Below are 22,177 nucleotides of genomic sequence, written 5' to 3'. Positions count from 1 at the left end.
GGAGGGTGTGCTTTGCATTGTACGAGTGGCTGAAGTGCCTGAAATGTTTCCTGGCCATTTTTAGGATGCCTTGCAGATGGGTGGAAGACTTCAGGAACCGCTTTACAACCAGATTGAACACATGTGCCATGCAGGGCACATGGCTTAGCCCTCCTTGACGCAGCGCTGACACCATGTTCTTCTTGTAGCTGGTCACTATGGTTCAGATTTTGAGTTGTCGGGGAGAAAGTCAGGATTCGATTTCTTGATTAAGGACACAGAGCAGTTCATCCCCTGTGTGACTTTGTTCGCCAAGGCAAACAAGGTGCAGAACAGCGTGACACCGCCGTTCCCTGCACATGTGGTATGCTTGAGGGGCACTATGAATTGTCCCTGCAGTGGAGTACATGGTGGAGGATGAGGAGGCAGAGGCAGACATTGTCACAGCACCAATGGCATGAGAACGTGGAGGCAGAAGCGGCGTCACCTGGTTAAGTTGCTGGTGTGGTTGTGCAGGAACCACATTCACCCAGTGGGCCATAAAGGAAATGTATTGTCCCTGACATTAGTTACAGCTCCACACGTCAGCGCTGCCGTGCACTTTGGCAGACACCGACAGGCTCAAGGACTGGCTCGCCTTCTGTTCTACATACCTGTGCAGGGCTGGTACTGCCTTTTTGGCAAAGAAATGACAGCTTGGGACTCTCCACCTCGGCTTGGCACAATCCATCAGTTCTCTGAAAGGTGCTGAGTCCACCACTTGGAATGGGAGGGACTGCAGCACCAGCAACTTGGCCAGGAGCACATTCAGCTTTTGTAACGTTGGATGAGTGCACGCATACTGTTGTCTCTTGGCAATCGCTTTGGTGATCAATTGCTGATGGAATGACTGACGAGGAGTAGAAGGTGGAGCAGGTGCATCAAGACCAGCAGATGATGAGAAGGACAGACAGCTCCCTTCGGCTGAGGTGGTGGATCCTTGACTGCTTGAAATCCGGTGCGTGCCACTGGGTGATGCTGCGGTTGCTGTGGCAGGCTGGACCACCACATCGGAGCCAAGGTTCTCCCAGGCCACTTTATGGTGACGCTGCATATGTTGACGCAGGGCTGTGATGCCAACATTGGCATCTTGGCCAGACTTCACCTTCTGCCCACAGATTCTACAAATGGCAATGTTCGCCTCTTCCAGCGTATTAATAATAAACTGCCACACCGCTGAGTAGGTGATTTTACTCCGCACTGACTGACTGCCACCACCGCTGCTTCCGTGAACCCCTGCACCACTACTTTCTGGGCAGGTAGGCTCCTGCGAAGTTGGTGGTCTACCACGGGCACGTTTGGCTCCCGACCTCCCACTGCTGCCACCCTGCTGACTCCCGGCCACGCTAGCGACTTGCTGGCTCCACCTCTGCCACATGGGCAAGCTGCCACCCTCTTCTCCTGAAGATGATGAAGCCCCTAATTCATCCAGATCCCAAGTGCGATCATCTACATCATCATCTTCGAGTACTGTCTGCACGTCACTGATGTCCTCCTCAACAGTATCTGGGTCAGGAGCCTGCCGCTCGCAACACCAGCTCCCACACCACTTTCCTCATCACTACTTGCCCGCCTACCGGCAAGTAGCTGCTGACTGTCCTCTAGTAGTTTATCCTCTCTGTATAGTGGAGCTGAGCAAATAATACTTCTCTGGCTGAGGGAAAAGAAAAGGACAGAGTCGGGTTGAGGACAGGTGAGAGCACAGGGACTGCTCCCGGGCCATGCCATCTAAGGGTTGTGTCTGATGAACCCCCACCAACTCTTGGCTGGGGGTGTCTGATGTCACTTGGGACGAAGTGGATGATCGAGTCAACCATTCAAGAACCGCTGGGTGGCTGGTCAAGACACGACCACTAGATAACACCGGGAGCTCAGGCCTCTTGCTGCAACTCTTGCTGCCACACCCCCTTACTCTGCTGCGACCTGTGCCTGCGCCAGAAACATTTAGGCCTCTGCCACTCCCCTGTGCAGGTCCTGGCACATCTCTGTCTCACATACTGTTAGATCAAATAAATAAATAAATAAAAATCGAATTAAAACACCCCAAAAAAGTCTGTAATTTTCTCACTTCACCACACAACGGCTAATAAGCCCTTTTTTCCCACTAATACATGCCAAAGAAGGCTTTAGAACATATAACTGCACAGCTGAACGGCAAATAATAAAAAAATTTTTGCCAGTAATACACGCCAAAAAGGGCTGTAATTTTCTCACTTCACCACACAATGGCTAAATATCCCTTTTTTTCCCACTAATACAAGTCAAAAAATGCTTTAGAACATATAACTGCACCGTACGAGGGCAAATAAGACGTAGAAATATTTCCTTGTAATAAACCCTGTTAATGGCTGTATCAAACAGCACCCCAATAACAAGAACAGTTGCTGCTGATTGGCTGCATGCATGGCATTGTGGGTGATCCCACGTTCCCAAAGTTCATAGCTCCATGTCCTAACATGTGCAGCAGCCATTTTAGGAAAAAATGTGATTCGGATCGAATTCCACTTCGTCAACTTCGATTTACTCATCTCTAATTCCAATTTCTTATGGAAGAAAAATTTAAAATCCACCCAATATCATGATATAATAACTAAACCCTTGACAGCCTGCAATTCCAATATAAGTCCTGTCACTTTTCTACAATAAAACTTTAAATTTGTTACCATATGTTCTAAGCACTCACTTTAGGGGTCATTTATCAAACAGAAATACGCCAAAATTAGGCGTATTTCTGGCACAGATTGAGACGCAAAGGTGCTTTGCACCACAATCTGCGACTTCTTCCTGCTCACACCAGGTCTACGCCTATTTTAGGCATAAAAAGTGGTCTAAGGCCTCATGCATACGACTTTGCCGTTTTTTGCGGTCCGCAAACTGCGGATCCGCAAAAAACGGAAGCCGCCCGTGTGTCTTCCGCAATTTGCGGAACGGGCGGCCCATTGTAGAAATGCCTATTCTTGTCCACAAAACAGACAAGAATAGGACATGCTATATTTTTTTGCGGGGCCACGGAATGATGCAACCGATGCGGACAGCACACTGAGTGCTGTCCGCATCTTTTGCGGCCCCATTGAAGTGAATGGGCTCGGATGTGGACTCGAAAAATGGTTGTGTGCATGAGGCCTAAATGTAAGACAGCTAGAAGTGGCAGAGGATCCGCCAAAGCTAAGTAGAGGCCTGCACATCTTCATTACTTCGGCGGATCCACCGCCCGGAATAGGGCTTATTAAGAGCGACGTCTAAAACGCTGGTCTTAATAAATGTGCCCCATTGTCTTTATTCTATGAATAGCAAATAGCCAAACTTAAACCATGGCATCTGAGGTATCTTTTCCTGGGAGCAATGAGCTAGCAATCGGCAGCAATCGGAATAGCCATTCATTCATTGTGGTAGCCTCTGTCACTCTGATGAATCAAAGGCTACCAAATTGATAGTTCCTATAAAGCTCTGCCACTGGTAGGGCTCCAGAAGAAAGTATTGAATGTCCCATAGACTGCAATGGTAATTTATTGCAGTCTATGGAACAAGGGATCTAATGACCGAATGTTCAAATTCCCTAAGGGGACACTATAAGTAAAAGTTAAGTAAAAAAAAAAGTGTTTAAATAAACAAAAAATATAAAAAAATTCAAATCAACTCCCCATACAAACAAACTTTTCCCATATTAAAAATAAATAAGAAATAAAAGCTAAAGTTTATTTGAACTGCCACATCCCAAAATGCCATATATAAATGTATGTATCCCATACAGTGAAGGCAATAACAAAAAAAAAAATCTAAATGGCTTCATCTCCCCAAAAAATTTAATAAAAAATTATCAAAAAGTCATACATGCTCCTAAATGGTAACAATGCCAAGTACAGATAACCCCACAAAACATGAGCCCGTTTAGACCTCCATAGATGTAACTACAGTATATAAAAAATTTACGGCGGTTATAATATGGAGACGCAAAGAAAAAATTTTTTCCAAATTATTTTTTTTTTCAGTATTAAAACAGTAGTACTTACTTCAGTAGTAAAACTAAATAAATGTGTTATCACTATATTTAGACTCACCTGGATAATGAAGGGAACAGGTCAGTTTTACTGCATAGGAAATACCATAAAAGCAACACCCATAAAACTGTAGCGGAATTGCCCCATTTTTAATTCTTTTTTCAGCTTTCCACTACTTTGTATGCAATATTAAATGATGCCATTAGAAAGTACAACTCATTCTGCAAAAAAAACAAGATTGGCCTTACTTATGACTATGAAACAGGCAACCTAAAGATCAATGAGGCAGATTATTTTGTGCAGGTTATCTTTATTTGAATGTGTTGCTGATATTAATAGTACAGAAGAGAGCACACAAAATAAATTGATGGTTAATTGTTGGTATTTTTGCAGGAAAATACACGTATCTCCATTTTGGATTCTGGAAGCTTGAGAATTCAGAAAGTGCAAAGAGAAGATGTTGGTCAATACCGTTGTATAGCTAAGAACAGCCTTGGAACTGCAATTTCCAAACCTGCTCTGCTAGAAGTAGAAGGTAACAGTTACTTTACCACTTATCAATAATATACAACTACATAGAAAAAATGTGATATAGAAATAATCTAACAATTTAACAGACCCTGTGTCTTCATATGCTCCGGGCTCCTTTACCTCTGCAATTATTAAATGGCTTTAATCCAAGGCTAGGTTGCACATAGCCCTCTCTATTGAATTTTATGGGAGTTATGGAACTGAGCCAATGATCCTCTTAGACTTCAACCAAGAAAACCAAAGGCATATGTCTCCCCTTCTCTCTTGAATAGGTTTGCCATCCATCCACAGAGGAATCCCTTTTAACCTGAGAGGTGGGGGCCCAAATATAACCAGTTTAGGCATTTCCCATTTAAACTACTGTAAAAAGTGACAATCAGACATGATATTGTACATGATAATCTCTTTCTAACTTAGAATCAGCTCTGTACCTCACATGGATCCAGAGATCTGCCCATTCTTTGCTCTGCTTTGGCAGCTCGAGGGGAGTGTCTTTTTCTACTGCAGCTCAGGAGGCGTGTCCATGCTCTACAACTCAGGTGGCAGTTGAAGGATGAAACTGAGCATGTGCGGCCTTCTCAGTGAGCAGGTCAAAGAAACGAGAAAAAACAAACAGCAGGTGGTGCTATACAGACACATCTTATTGAATAACTCAGTGGCTATGCAAAATGTTTAATTGCAAGCAATTACAAAAGAATTATGATCCAAGTGCTGGTTGTAAAACTGCAAAAAGTGTTTTGTGGGACAATCCCATTTAAATAATAGCTACCATTAGCCTAAATAAAATGCTAGATATTTTCCTAACCATACTAAGTGATGGCTTATTGCTAGTATTTGGCAACACTATCTGATCAATTGGGTACTGATCATTTAAAGGAGTTGTCCCACAAAAAATATTCTCCAGTTTCCAAACCAGCACCTACATCTGAATATTTTTGTAATTGCATGTAATTAAAAATTTAGAATAGCCACTGAGTTATTCAATAAAATGTATTTGTATAGCGCCACCTGCTGTCTTATTTCTTTGTCCTGCTCACTGAGATGGCCGCACATGCTCAGTTTCATCCTTCAACTGCCTCCTAAGCTATAATAAGGCAGAGAGCTGCAGAAGAAAGGACACTCCCCTTGAGCTGCCAGCAAGATATAAATCTAACAGAGCATTTGGAAAAATGAATGGGGAGATCTCTGGATCCATGTGGGGTACATGGCTGGTTCTGTCTTTGTTTTCTTTTCCAATATCTTTATTAATATATAAAAGAATTACACAAAGAGAGAATTTTGGGTAAACACTCAGCATAGTTAATACATTTTTTTCTTCTCCCTCTTCCCCCAACCCAACCCCCTCCCCCCCACCCCGACACTGTGATGAGTCCACCCTCCCCCCCCCCCCCCCCCCCGACCCCTCTTCAAGAAAAAGAAAGGGGCAGAAAACAGGGGGAGAGAGAGAAAAAAAAATTATAAAATATTACAATCAATCAGATCTTCCACACATCCCATATCTTAATCCACTTCTCATCTACATCTTTCTGCCTATACAGAATCTGTTCATAATTTTTTACCTTGTTAACTAAGTTTATCCAGGTGTTTAATTCTGGGGTATGCAAACCAGGTCCAGCTGACCAAAATTCTAGCTAACAGCAATATCCTACCTAGAAGAATCTTTTGATATTTATGACTGCTTATTATGGAGAAATCATTCAGCAAGAACACTTGTGGCTCAAAGGGGATTCTTATTTTAAGTTTGTAAATAAGAAAGTTATTGATGCTATTCCAGTATTTTCTAAGTTCTGAACAAGTCCAGATGATATGGAGGTAATCCGCACCTAAGGTATCACATCTAGGGCACTTGGATGTATATCTTAGCCCACATTTGTTTAGCCATATAGGGGTAACATATAGTCTATGACAAATACTAAACTGTACTAGAACATGGTTGAAATTATGGGATAGTGAACCTAAATTAGCAAAGATATTCCCCCACGCTTCTAATTGTATATTTGGACAATCCAACTCCCAGGCTCTTTGTCCTGGTGACTGTGTATCACAAAACCGTGCCTTAAGTAATAGTTTATATATATTCTTAATTTAATCTTAATTCTTAGGAGTGTCGTCCCTGTCCAATCATTTAAAAAGCATGAACTATCTATATCCAACATTGATTTATCATCCAGACTAAATAATGCTGACCGCAACTGAAAATACCTAAACCAAGAGAGGTTTTCTACATTATGTGATAACTCCGTGAACGACTTAATCTCTCTATCCTTAACTACTTGTAAAATGTAAAAAATCCTATTCTTTTGCCAAAATGTATCCGCTGCTATACCATCTAACATCTGTAGATGAACGTTATGCCAAAGAGGCGTGAATGTAAGTGAACCCTTTACCCTCAACCATATTCTAGTAGTAGCCCACATTTTAGAAAGTAATTTTATAATCTCTTTATAACCCCGCTCTTGGCTAATCAATAGTCAAGATTGCAAAAGAGTAAATATGTTATTATATGAATAACTCCCTACTAGGCTCCTTAACCACCTCAGCTCCCCTAGCTTAAACCCCCTTAATGACCAGACCACTTTTTACAATTCTGCACTACACTATATTCACAGTTTATTGCTCGGTCATACAACTTACCACCCAAATTAATTTTACCTCCTTTTCTTCTCACTAATAGAGCTTTCATTTGGTGGTATTTCATTGCTGCTGACATTTTTACTTTTTTTGATATTAATCAAAATTGACCGAAATTTTTGCCAAAAAATGAAATTCTTCACTTTCTGTTGTAAACTTTTCAAATAAAACTACATTTCTATATAAATTTTTCTCTAAATTTATTGTTCTACATGTCTTTGATAAAAAAAAAATGCAATAAGTGTATATTTATTGGTTTGGGTAAAAGTTATAGCGTTTACAAACTATGGTGCAAAAAAATTTATTTACGCACTTTGACTTTCTGAGCACCTGTCATGTTTCCTGAGGTTCTACAATGCCCAGACAGTAGAAACACCCCACAAATGACCCCATTTCGGAAAAATTCGCTGATGGGCATAGTGAGTTCATGGAAGTTTTTTTTTTTTGTCACAAGTTAGCGGAAAATGATTTTTATTTATTTTTTCTTACAAAGTCTCATATTCCACTAACTTGTGACAAAAAATAACATTTTACATGAACTCGCCATGCCCCTTTATCTCTGTAAAAGACAACTTTTCCCATTTTTTTATACAAAGTTGTCATTTTACAGAGATATTTCTCTCACCCAGCATGGGTATATGTAAAAATACACCCCAAAACACATTGCCCTACTTCTCCTGAGTACGGCGATACCACATGTGTGACATTTTTTTGCAGCCTAGGTGCACAAAGGGGCCCAAATTCCAATGAGTATCATTAGGATTTCACAGGGCATTTTTTACGCATTTGAATTCAAAACTACTTATCACGCTTTAGGGCCCCTAAAATGCCAGGGCAGTATAAATACCCCACAAGTGACCCCATTTTGGAAAGAAGACACCCCAAGGTATTCCGTGAGGGGCATGGTGAGTTCCTAGAATATTTTTTTTTTGGGCACAAGTTAGCGGAAAATGATTTTATTTTATTTTTTTTCTTACAAAGTCTCATATTCCACTAACTTGTGACAAAAAAATAAAATTTTACACGAACTCGCCATGCCCCTCACGAAATACCTTGGGGTGTCTTCTTTCCAAAATGGGGTCACTTTTGGGTATTTATACTGCCCTGGTATTTTAGGGGCCCTAAAGCGTGAGAAGTAGTTTGGAATCCAAATGCGTAAAAAATGCCCTGTGAAATCCTCCAAGTACTCATTGGAATTTGGGCCCCTTTGCGCACCTAGGCTGCAAAAAAGTGTCACACATGTGGTATAGCCATTCTCAGAAGAAGTAGGGAAATGTGTTTTGGGGTGTATTTTTACATATACCCATGCTGGGTGAGAGAAATATCTCTGTAAATGACAACTTTTCCAATTTTTTTATACAAAGTTGTCAATTTACAGAGATATTTCTCTCACCCAGCATTGGTATATGTAAAAAGACACCCCAAAACACATTGCCCTACTTCTCCTGCGTACGGCGATACCACATGTGTGACGCTTTTTTGCAGCCAAGATGCGCAAAGGGGCCGAAAGTTCAATCTTTCATGGACTCAATATGCCCCTCAGCGAATACCTTGGGGTGTCTTCTTTCCAAAATGGGGTCATTTGTGGGGTGTTTGTACTCCCCTGGCTTATGAGGGTCTTCACAATCATTAGATGTATGGCCAGCATTAGGAGTTTCTGCTATTCTCCTTAGGCCTCGTGCACACGACTGTTGTATGGGTCCACATCCGAGCCGCCGTTTTGGCGGCTCGGATGCGGACCCATTAATTTCAATGGGGCCGCAAAAGATGCGGACAGCACTCCGTGTGCTGTCCGCATCCGTGGCTCCGTTCCGCGGCCCCGCTAAAAAAATATAACATGTCCTATTCTTGTCCGCGCTTTGCGGACAAGAATAGGCATTTATATTTCCGGCGCCCGTTCCATCAACACGGGCACCTTCCGTTTTTTTGCGCATCCGCGGTTTGCGGACCGCAAAAAACGGCACGGTCGTGTGCATGAGGCCTTATATTGAGCATACGGGTAATGAGATTTTTTTTTTTCGTCCAGCCTATGGGCTGAACGAAAAAATGAACGGCACAGATTTCTTCATTCGCATCGATCAATGTAGATGAAAAAAATCTCTGCCAAAAAATGTGCAAAAAAAAAAAAAACTGCGATCGCTAATAAAGATCCAAAAAGCTCAAAAGTGATCTTTATAGCGCTGCAGCGATTTTACGGTGTTTTTGCAGTGATCAGAAAAAAAAAACATTTCTGTCACTGCGGTGGGGCGGACGGAACGCAAATGTGCGTTTTTTGTAGAGCCTAAGGTGACCCTAATGTACTGATATAGATCTGATTGCGATCAGTCTTGATCACTTACAGATACTATATAGTACTAGCGCTGATTAGCGACAACGATGACGCTAATCAGCGACTGCGGTGCGGTGGGCGCTAACTACCTAACAAGTGGCTAACTAACTGACGGTGATAAGGGACCCTTAGGCCCCATTCACACGTCCGCAATTCTGTTCCGCATTTTGCAGAACGGAATTGCGGACCCATTCATTTCTATGGGGACAGACTTTGTCCCGCTCGGATCCGGAATTGCGGATCTGCACTTCCGGGTCCGCCCTTCCGTTCCGCAAAAATATAGAACATGTCCTATTCTTGTTCGCAATTGCGAACAAGAAAAGGCATTTTCTATATAGTTCTGGCAATGTGCGGATCCGCAAAATGCGGAAAGCACATTGCCGGTGTCCATGTTTTGCGGATCCGCGGATCCGCAAAACACATATGGATGTCTGAATGGAGCCTTACAGGGGGGTGATCAATGACAGGGGGGTGATCAGGGAGTCTATATGGGGTGATCAGGGGTTAATAAGGGGTTAATAAGTGACAGGGGGGGTGTAGTGTAGTGTGGTGCTTGGTGCTACTTACAGAGCTGCCTGTGTCCTCTGGTGGTCGATCCAAGCAAAAGGGACCACCAGAGGACCAGGTAGCAGGTATATCAGACGCTGTTAACAAAACAGCGTCTGATATACCTTTCTGGGGTTAAAAAAATCGCATCTACAGCCTGCCAGCGAATGATCGCCGCTGGCAGGCTGTAGATCAACTCGTTTACCTTGCGATCCTGTGAACGCACGCTCCTGTGTGCGCGCGTTCACAGGAAATCTTGCGTCTTGCGAGATGACGCGTCGATGCCTCAAGGAGGAATAACCCGGCCGCCCTCAAGACCCATCACTGCGTTAGGCGGTCGGGAGCTGGTTAAAAGTGCACTATTTTTCCATTCGTAACACATCAATAACTGGGCAGCAATAAAATAACCTTTGAAATAGGGGAGGTTTAAACCCCCATATTCCAATGGTTTGTATAGATGTTCCAATTTTAACCTGACTCGTTTTCTTCCCCACACTAAATCATTAATTATTCTTTCCATAAGTTTGAAATATTTCTCTTCTATCCAGGTAGGTGTATTCCTGAGCACATACAGAAATTGTGGTAGGATCACCATTTTGACCAGTGTGAACTCGATCAGCTCTAGATAGAGGGAGTTTCAACTAAATCCCTATTTTTGCTCTGGTTTTCGTTATTAATGGGATCAAATTGAGTTGGACAAAGTTTTCAACCCTGGGTGAAATCATCAAGCCCAAGTATTGAAAAAAATAACATCCAACTGAGTTATAAGAACCTCCTTCTGGGGTAACGGGTCTATTGGCATCAGACTGGTCTTAGACCAATTTATATGAAAACCAGATACCTCACCAAATAGTTTAACCATTAGGATGATTCTTGGGAGGGTTATTTCCGTGTGGTCTATAAAAAAAGAACATCATCCGCGTATGAGGAGATACGATCTTCCACTCCTAATGTTCCAAATCCTTTAACTTGATCATCCTGCCTAATGGCCAGAGCTAGGGGCTCGATGTAAGTATTGAATAACAATGGAGATAGTGGGCAACCCTGGCGAGTACCTCTATTTAGATCAAAACTAGTAGTCAGGATCCCATTAAGACTCAGTTTCGCCGTAGGGGATCTATACAGTAATTCAAGGATATTTATAAATATTTCCCCAAAACCCATCCTTGTCAGAACCCTCCAGAGGAAACGCCACTCCACCCTGTCAAAGGCCTTAGAGGCATCCAATGACAGGATGGAGCGAGCGGTCCCCCCAGGGGCCTGTATATTGGCAAAGAGCTGATGGAGATTGTGATGCATGCCCTTGTTTTGAATAAAGCCATTCTGGTCTGGATGGACAATGGAGGAAATAACCCTAGAGAGCCTTGTGGCCAAAATCCTTGCGAGGAGCTTTACATCTGCATTAAGCAGTGAAATCGGTCTATACGATCCCAGATCTGAGGGGTCCTTGCCTTTTTTTGGAATTAATGTTATTACAGCTTCCATCATTGAATCTGGCAGTTTCCCATCCTCCACCGATTCAGCAAAGACCCTCAACAATCTAGGGAGAATAAACTCCTTGTATTTGCTATAAAATTCATATGGGAGTCCATCTGAATCGGGGGTGGAATTACCCGAACATAATTTAATTGCCCCCTCAAGTTCCTGAATCGAGAAATCTACCTCAAGTGCTTTCTTTTGGGCCACAGTTATAGTTGGAAAAACAATACCATCGAGATAAGAATCCATCATTTCATCTGTAATCTTAGATTCAGCTTCATAAAGATCTGAAAAATAATCCAAAAAAGCTTTGTCTACAGAACTTTGTCCACTAACCATCCTACCATTGGCTAGTCAGACATTATCTATATATTTTTGGGATTCTTGACTCGAGATCACACTAGATAGAAGTTTCCCAGGTCGCCCTGACTCTGTAAAATGTTTTTGCCCCTTAAAAAATAAACTTTGTTGGGCCTTGTCCAACAAAAAGTTAGAGTATGCTTGTATAGTCTTCTGCATATTTTCCCTGTTCTCCTCCGTGTTATTTATATAACAGGATTCAGTAGCTGAGGACACTAGTTCTTCTAAGTTTTTCTGTTTTTTCCCATACTCCTTTCTCAGGTTCGCAATATTACTGACCATTATTCCCCTCATATAGGCCTTAAAAGTGTCCCATACCACCTGGATTTTTGCTGAGCCATAATTAGTGTCCCAAAATCGGCTAATTTCTGGTTGGTTCTGGTTCTGTCTTTGTTAAAAAAGTGACTGCCATGTGCTATATGATGTCTGATTTTCCTTTTTTTACATTTATACTGAGATAGCCCCTTCAAAGTCTACAACCTCCAGAATTAAGAGGACACAGTTTCAGATGAAAAGTGTACAGTATATGTCACTTCTTATTCTCAGCTCTGAGCAGAGAATAGTTGTCATTGGTGCCGTGCAGAGAAAAAGCTGAAGACATCTCACTGTAGTTCTTTCATTCCATGGTTTGGCTGCAATGGGTTTTTACCTTTTTACAATTCTGTCAGATACTTCTTAGCTATAGATTGTTCATTGTCCTCTTTAGTGACAGTATAGGTTGACAAAGTGCCAGTTTGCAGTCTGTTTCTGAGGGGTATTTAACATTATACAGTTAATCTCAATGAAAGCAACATGTCCAGTGTTACCCTTACCACAGCCATAATATCTCAGGCTTGTATGGAGAATATGGTAAATGTACAAATGATGCATGTCTAGATATAAAGTACTAAGAGATAATACAAAAGGTCTTTCAAATCACTTGAAGTCTTTACAGATCACCATTCTATTTACCGTTGGCATTATGTTCTGAACTTTGCTGCAGCCGTGTTAGGAGAGCAGGAGAGGCCTGAGAAGAGGTTACACAGGCCGGAGACTGCCAAGGCTAATAAAACTGCTTTGTAAAGGCGCTGTGTGATCTCCGTCTATTGTTTAGGTGTCTTCAAGCAGTAATGCAAATGCAGATGTCTTACTTATTCCTGTCATAGTTTTCTAGTTACTTGGTGATTTATCCATTGCAAAATGTCTAGAAGCACAATGATGTCCTTTTTGAATTCCACCTTTCTCATGCTAGGCAATAAGACTACTCAAATGGTAATTTAGATTGAGTTTGGTTTTGGTAATTTCACTGAAATAAAACAAAGCATAAGGGAAAATGGGTGAAAATGGTCTTAAATGAAATATCCTTCCATTTTGTGTCTACAACTTCAGTGCATAACCTAGGTGTTTCCAGGGTTATGGATATGATCTTGCAGATATGTCTAGGCCCTTGTGCCTACTGTTGCATGCAGATCATGGCATGTTCTATTACAGACTTTTACTAAGGTATTGTCTCTGTAATACTGTGATGCACGGAGGATAGGTGATAAAGGTAAGAAGCAAATGGAGAGCGCACTGCGCAAGTACAGCTATCTCTCCATTCACCTCTATGGCTGTTCTGGAAATAGCTGAGCAGGCACTCCAATAGAAATCAATAGAGGGTGACTGCACTTGACAGTGCACCCTCATTCACTTTGGGCCCCCCTTCTAAAGATAGCTGCAGATCCCAGAGGTGGGACCCCAACTATCTGGCATTAGTAGCATTTTCTAGCAATATGCCACCAGTGTGTGACAGAAACAAACCCCTTTAAGTCCTGGACAATCCCTTTAATCCCATAACACAAAATACTGTACATTTATGGAGTTTGGAGAGTGGGAGGAAACTGGGGTACCCATGCAAATATGCGGATAACATACGAAGACATAGGCCTCTTTCACACGGGCGTCATGGATTTGGGCCGGATAAGATGCGGGTGCGTCGCGGGAAAATGCGAGATTTTTCCGCTCGAGTCCAAAACATTTTTATGCGTTTTGCACGCGTGTGAGAAAAATCGGCATGTTTTGTACCCAAACCCGAACATCTTCACAGAAGTTCGGGTTTGGGTTAGGTGTTGTGTAAATTGTATTATTTACCCTTATAACATAGTTATAAGGGAAAATAATAGCATTCTTAATAAGGAATGCATAGTACAATAGGGCCGGAGGGGTTAAAAAAAATAAAAAATAATTTAACTCACCTTAATCCACTTGTTCGCGCAGCCTGTCTTCTCTTCTTTCTTCTTTCTTCAGGACCTGGGTAAAGGACCTTTGATGACATCACTGTGCTCATTATATGGTCCATCACTTGATCCATCACCATGGTGATGGATCATGTGATGGACCATATGATGAGCGCAGTGACGTCACCACAGGTCCTTTTCCTCCTGCACAGCAAAGAAGAAGAAAGAAGAGAAGCCGGGCTGCGCGAACAAGTGGATTAAGGTGAGTTAAATTATTTTTATTTATTTTTTAACCCCTCCAGCCCTACTTTACTTAGCATTCTGTATTAAGAATGTTATTATTTTCCTTTATAACCATGTTATAAGGGAAAATAATATTGATCGGGTCCCCATCCCGATCATCTCCTAGCAACCATGCGTGAAAATCGCACCGCATCCGCACTTGCTCGCGGATGCTTGCGATTTTCACACAGCCCCATTCACTTCTATGGGGCCTGCGTTGCGTGAAAAAAATCACAAAATAGAGCTTGCTGCGATTTTCACGCAACGCACAATTGATGTGTGAAAATCACCGCTCATGTGCACAGCCCCATAGAAATTAATGGGTCCGGATTCAGTGCGGGTGCAATCACGCATTGCACCAGCGCAGAAATCTCACCCGTGTGAAAGAGGCCATACTCATAAGAAATTTTGATTGTAAGCTCCACTGGGAACAGGGAGTGATGATACTATCTGTAAAGTGCTGTAGAGTATGTCAGCGCTATATACAGTGCTTTGCAAAAGTATTCACCCCCCTTGACTTTTTTCATATTTTGGTGTCTCACAACCTGCAATTAACATGGATTGTTTGAGGATTTGCATCATTTAATTTACAGAACATGCCCACAACTTTGAAGATGTTTTTTATTTTTTTATTGTGAAGCAAACAACAAATAGGACAAAATAACAGAAAACGTCAATGTGCATAACTATTCACTCCCCTGAAGTCAATACTTTGTAGATCAACCTTTTGCGGCAATCACAGCTCCAAGTTTCTTTGGATAAGTCTCTATGAGCTTGCCACATCTTACCACTTGGATTTTTGCCCATTCCTCCTTGCAAAACTGCTCCAGCTCCTTCAAGTTGGATGGTTTGCACTTGTGAACAACAATCTTTAAGTCTGACCACAAATTTTTTATTGGATTGAGATCTGGGCTGTGACTCGGCCATTCCAACACATTTACATGTTTCCCCTTAAACCACTCAAGTGTTTCTTTAGCAGTGTGTTTGGGGTCATTGTCCTGCTGGAAGGTGAACCTCCGTCCTAGCCTCAAATCACGCACAGAGTAACATGTCAAGTCTGCCATTTTAACCCAATCAGCCTGACATAATGATCTCCAGCCTTGTGCTCGTCAACATTCTCACCGGAGTTAACAAGACGATTACTGAAATGATCTCAACAGGTCCTTTAATAACAGCAATGAAATGCAGTGGAAAGTTTTTGGGGGATTAAGTTAATTTTCATGGCAAAGAAGGACTATGCAATTCATCTGATCACTCTTCATAACATTCTGGAGTATATGCAAATTGCTATTATAAAAACTTAAGCAGCAACTTTTCCAATTTCCAATATTTATGTAATTCTCAAAACTTTTGGCCACGACTGTAGATGTCTCAGAGACAAAGTTTCTCTGACCTTGAGTCTAGCTCTGGGGCGCCATCACATGTAGGTCCACACTGTAGTACAGCTAAGAACAAACTCCTGACTCACCAGTAGGGAGACCCAGGTCCATCTCTTGGCAACCTAAGAGGATAAGCCAAAATCGTTAACCATAAACCGTCCATACAATGCTATTAGGCATAGAAATAAATCAGAACTTTTCACCAAACATTACATCAGTTGTTCAGGGGTACTGTAGGTGATTTCAGGGAAGTTAATATAGGGATAGCAGAGGTTACAGTCGCATCTGATGGGGGGCACAAAAATTGGTGTGCAGTATATGAGACAAATTCACTAATGAGGCCCAGGAGCTTCATGTTACCCCTTTAGATGCCTTCTTTGGCTTCCAACCTTTACATGGAAAGGTGAGCTGTAGTCTGATTGGTTCTTATGTGGAGCATCTCTGTTCCTGACGGTAATGTACAAGATTATGGTGGTTTATAAGTAAGCTTATTTTCTAAGAAACCTGTTTGGCTCTACACTGCGTGCAGAATTATTAGGCAAATGAGTATTTTGACCACATCATCCTCTTTATGTATGTTGTCTTACTCCAAGCTGTATAGGCTCGAAAGCCTACTACCAATTAAGCATATTAGGTGATGTGCATCTCTGTAATGAGAAGGGGTGTGGTCTAATGACATCAACACCCTATATTAGGTGTGCATAATTATTAGGCAACTTCCTTTCCTTTGGCAAAATGGGTCAAAAGAATGACTTGACAGGCTCAGAAAAGTCAAAAATAGTGAGATATCTTGCAGAGGGATGCAGCACTCTTAAAATTGCAAAGCTTCTGAAGCGTGATCATCGAACAATCAAGCGTTTCATTCAAAATAGTCAACAGGGTCGCAAGAAGCGTGTGGAAAAACCAAGGTGCAAAATAACTGCCCATGAACTGAGAAAAGTCAAGCGTGCAGCTGCCAAGATGCCACTTGCCACCAGTTTGGCCATATTTCAGAGCTGCAACATCACTGGAGTGCCCAAAAGCACAAGGTGTGCAATACTCAGAGACATGGCCAAGGTAAGAAAGGCTGAAAAACGACCACCACTGAACAAGACACACAAGCTGAAACGTCAAGACTGGGCCAAGAAATATCTCAAGACTGATTTTTCTAAGGTTTTATGGACTGATGAAATGAGAGTGAGTCTTGATGGGCCAGATGGATGGGCCCGTGGCTGGATTGGTAAAGGGCAGAGAGCTCCAGTCCGACTCAGACGCCAGCAAGGTGGAGGTGGAGTACTGGTTTGAGTTGGTATCATCAAAGATGAGCTTGTGGGGCCTTTTCGGGTTGAGGATGGAGTCAAGCTCAACTCCCAGTCCTACTGCCAGTTTCTGGAAGACACCTTCTTCAAGCAGTGGTACAGGAAGAAGTCTGCATCCTTCAAGAAAAACATGATTTTCATGCAGGACAATGCTCCATCACACGCGTCCAAGTACTCCACAGCGTGGCTGGCAAGAAAGGGTATAAAAGAAGAAAATCTAATGACATGGCCTCCTTGTTCACCTGATCTGAACCCCATTGAGAACCTGTGGTCCATCATCAAATGTGAGATTTACAAGGAGGGAAAACAGTACACCTCTCTGAACAGTGTCTGGGAGGCTGTGGTTGCTGCTGCACGCAATGTTGATAGTGAACAGATCAAAACACTGACAGAATCCATGGATGGCAGACTTTTGAGTGTCCTTGCAAATAAATGTGGCTATATTGGTCACTGATTTGTTTTTGTTTTGTTTTTGAATGTCAGAAATGTATATTTGTGAATGTTGAGATGTTATATTGGTTTCACTGGTAAAAATAAATAATTGAAATGGGTATATATTTGTTTTTTGTTAAGTTGCCTAATAATTATGCACAGTAATAGTCACCTGCACACACAGATATCCCCCTAAAATAGCTAAAACTAAAAACAAACTAAAAACTACTTCCAAAAATATTCAGCTTTGATATTAATGAGTTTTTTGGATTCATTGAGAACATGGTTGTTGTTCAATAATAAAATTAATCCTCAAAAATACAACTTGCCTAATAATTCTGCACTCCCTGTATTTCATGCAGAAATGTTCTGATCATAGTGATACGGTGTTCTCTCCTATGTAAAGTTTATAACTGTGCAACTAAGGCTACTTTCACACTTGCGTTCGGTGCGGATCCGTCTGGTATCTGCACAGACGGATCCGCACCTATAATGCAAACGCTGGTATCCGTTCAGTACGGATTCGTCTGCATAACTCAGTAAAAAAAAAGTCTAAGTCTAAGTGTAAGTCAAACGGATCCGTCCTGACTTACATTGAAAGTCAATGGGGGACGGATTAGTTTACAATTGCACCATATTTGTGTCAATGTAAACGGATCCGCCCCCATTGACTTACATTGTAAGTCAGGACGGATCCGTTTGGCTCCGCATCGCCAGGCGGACACCAAAACGCTGCAAGCAACGTTTTGGTGTCCGCCTCCAGAGCGCAATGGAGACTGAACGGAGGCAAACTGATGCATTCTGAGCGGATCCTTATCCATTCAGAATGCATTGGGGCTGAACTGATCCGTTTGGGGCTGCTTGTTAGAGCCCTGAACGGATCTCACAGGCGGACCCAGAAACGCCAGTGTGAAAGTAGCCTAAATCTAGCATGGCAACTCCTGATATACAAAAATAAATTAGTATAATCATTTACCTTCTGGATTTATTAGCATAATATTGCATTTCTCAGCCTACATGTTATCAGCTTCAGGACTGACAAAAAAAGAGGCCAAGTGACGTGCCGATATTCACAGCCAACACGATTACAGTGAGTCTGACATTTCATGGGAGCATAAAGTTTCACTAAAGGTAGAACGGAAGGAGACACTAGATGCCACACTGTCCTGGAATGACATGACCTTCCGTTTTACTTTGGAATGTATGTCAGTTTGCTCAATATAGCCCTCAGGCCAGTATTAGTTCTGAATATAGAAATGAGTTTGGCCAGAAATGGCTTCATACATTGCCTCCAGATACAAACTATCTACTTACACTTTTCTCCCTGATGGTTCTTGAAAGAAGAAAAAATAAAGGTGACTAGGCACAATTGACAATGTACGTCATTACTTTTATGTATTACTCAGCTAAATTATTAGTACTACTATTATTAGTACCGCTGTTGGCCCAACAGACCCATATGGTTTAATATAGTATCCATGAGCTTTTGCCTATTATACTTGGTCATGGTCTCATAGATTGCCTGTCAGTGTAACACTGACAGAAGACAATGCTTTGGAATAATATGTCGGAGATTTACCATCTCCCTATGCTTTGGTTTTGGCATTAAAAAAAATCGCAGAACCAGGTTTTGCGACTTTATAAATGCCATTGCAACTAAATCTAGTCGCAACTGACGTAAATGACTGAAATCTATGCCATTTACAAGCTGGAGTAGAATTCACTGTGTTGTATGGACTGCTGGAGGAGGCATTTAATTTAAGAAGGGACCTACCCCTCGTCGTAAATTAAATGTCTTCTATGGCAGCGTTAAGGGCCATGAAGATAAATCAGGGCTTATGTGCTCCTAACATTTGGTAGACTCAATGTGAAAGTGCCTAAGGGGACAAAAAAAACAACGTACATTTTGATAAAGTTTAATAGAAAAAAAAGTCTGCCCAAATTTTTTTTTTAAATACAGTAGTTTACCATAAAAATTATATATTTGTTATCAAAGCAATCATAATCTGTGGAATAAAGTTTACTTTAATTTTTACCATACTGTGGTATTAGGGGTTAAGTACTGTAATCATATATTAAGGAATAAGTAATCATGAAAAAAATCATCAAATGTTAAGTAATCATTTTAGACCAAGTGCTATTTATATTTCAGTAGCCTATAGGGCTCAGATTGTTTGACACCTTTACCTCGGCCCAACAACTAGGCCACATCTTAAATCAGGCCTGGGCAAATGTTGACTAAGTCTAGGAGCCAGCAACAATTGAGTGAGTCTGACTTTACACATCTTTAGCGATTCCCTCCCATTTGGTTGGCATAGAGCTCTCCAGAATGATACTTATAGCGGTTTTGTAGTAAAAATTTTGTTTTCCACTCTCCTCTACAATCATCACTATGCATACCCCTCCATTCTGTCGCTGGAGGTCCAGGAGAGCATTTTTAGCTGAATGGCTGATAGTGTCTACCATGCATGTTATATTCTCCAAATTCAGTGCATCCATGCTGTTTTTGCCATTGTTGTTGACTATATTGCCCAGTTGTATTTGGTACGGAAATATTGAGCAGGCAGTTTGCTTATTGATGCATGATAGCAACTAATCAACTGTGTGGCGTCTCTTACGCAGACTTTCAGAGTTGTAAGACAACATTGTAGCGCTTCAGCTAACACAAATGAAAGGAGGGGGTGTGGAATCAACTCTTTGCAACTGTTTATGTTCGTTATGGGAAAATGTCCATTGAGGAAGAAGTGGAGGAGGTGGAAACGCGCCTAATGTGGAAACCAGACCTTCACAATTGTGGAGGTTTCAGTAAAACCTGGCCTCATTGCATCATCACCACTGCCATGAAAAACATTGACCCAGTAGATCTTTTTGTGCGGGATGAATCCCAAAAACTTCAGAATAGTTGTAAGGCTTTTTGCGAACTTCGTAACAAATTTGATTCAGAGTCGATTCACTCATCTGTTCAGGCAAATTTTTGAAAGAGAGACCTGCTGTGCCCTGGGAGCTAAAAGAATGTTCCAGTGGATCACCTTGATATGAAGACACCCCTGCTACAGGGGTTGTCTATGTAGGCGGCTGTGCCTGGTACTGGAGCTCAATCCCATTCACTGCTACACTCAACAATGTGTCAGGTGATTTCTGCTGTCTTACCTGAGAGCAGGACATGACAGAAAGAGAAGCTGAGCTCTAAGATATATAGGTTGATATGATTTAGAGCAGAATTTCTGAGTAAAAAGTAAAGTAAATCCTGACAGGGCTCCTAGTAGAGTAAGAGTCCTGATTACCCTGCCCACACAGAGTGATTCACATATTTCCCTGTATCAGTGTGTGTACAATCATGGTTGTCAATCATGCTGTTTGAGCGGGGTCAGTAGAACTCTTACAATCTCTACTTGGAGTCCTGTTTCAACTATATATATAAAACTACATGTGCCAAAGCTTAGCTTCTCTCTTTTTATCATATGCTCTAAAATGGACAGCAGACAGGTCTCAGACAATACATTAAGCACAGAAAATTCATAAAATTTGAAAAAGAATATCCCACCACCTACTTCTTTAATCTTCTCCTTTTGTTGGCGGAACGCACAGGGCCGGTGCTATATAGAAAATGCCTATTCTTGTCTGTGGACAAGAATATGACATACTATATATTTTTTGCGGGGCTGAAGAACAGAACAACACAGTGTGCTGTCCGCATCTTTTGCCGCACTATTAAAAAACGAATGGATCCGCATTTGTTCCGCAAAATTGCAGAACAAATTTGGATCCAGTCATACAGTCATGTAAATGAGCCCTAAAACTTAGAAACTGAAAATATTGAAAGAAATATTCTCTGTGTTTCCAAAGAGATTAGTCATGTCCTCCTACTCCTTTGCATTATCATATGTCTGTGTTACATCGGTGGCTGGAGACTGCCACTGATCTATTCACCTACTTCAGTCTTCAGTATTCCAACAGAGCAGACCCGCCTCCTGCTTCCTCCTCTTCTCAGCAGGCCTGGCTGCTGGAGTAGCTCTGCCCCTCCTTGCAGGCTCAGCCTCTCTTTGTCAGCCCAACCTGTAGCATGTGCGAACTTAACCTCTGGCTCTTAAAGGGCCAGCACGAGCAACCTAGTCCTTATCAGCCAATGGCTGGCAATCCTCGGGTACTTAAGGACCTAAGCAATATAATTCATAGTCTGCTAGTTATCTGTTAAAATGTTCTGTTTATGTTGTCTGCCCTTGTACCAACTTCTACCTGTTTTCTGGATTTTGACCTGACTTGACCCTTGACCCTGAGCTATGATACTCTGTCTTCCCTGACCTTGGTCTGTCCCTGACTAGGGTTTTGCCTGATCCCTCAGTGCACTGCAACAGTGTCTCTTGACCCCTGTGGGTCAGTTGTCAATAATACAGAAACTACTTCAGAAAGTAGCAGCCTGGTAAATCCCCTTCATCGAAGTCCAGATCCTTGTATAGGGGTTTAAGGGTGAATTCCAGGGGACTGTCAGGATAACGACCTTAGGAGTGGCCCAAAGTCAAATCTGTTGGTTGACACAGTGGTTCTACATATAGTGATGAGTGGCAGGGGCAATATTCGAATTTGCGATATTTCGCAAATATTTGGTAGAAAATTTGTCATATATTCACAAATTCGTGAATTCGAGATTATTTTCTTGATCGCGAAAAATCGGCATGTAATATTTGCGTAATGCACATGA

At 41.9% G+C, this 22,177-nt stretch overlaps 1 protein-coding gene across 3 annotated transcripts in view; it reads left to right on the top strand.

The window, feature by feature from the left end:
• The window catches only part of MUSK (muscle associated receptor tyrosine kinase), a 234,275-nt gene that overhangs the window by 82,705 nt on the left and 129,393 nt on the right, over nucleotides 1-22,177 (top strand). For all 3 annotated transcript variants that reach the window (XM_040417267.1, XM_040417265.1, XM_040417266.1), the window contains exon 5: nucleotides 4,410-4,551. In XM_040417267.1, coding sequence (XP_040273201.1) covers nucleotides 4,410-4,551 — 142 coding nt within the window. The remainder of the gene's footprint in view (nucleotides 1-4,409; nucleotides 4,552-22,177) is intronic.

Source organism: Bufo bufo, chromosome 2, assembly GCF_905171765.1.
Source record: "Bufo bufo chromosome 2, aBufBuf1.1, whole genome shotgun sequence".
NCBI classification, from domain to species: Eukaryota; Metazoa; Chordata; class Amphibia; order Anura; family Bufonidae; genus Bufo; species Bufo bufo.
The sequence above is the reverse complement of the archived record's forward strand: the minus strand, read 5'-3'. Positions and strand labels throughout refer to the sequence as shown.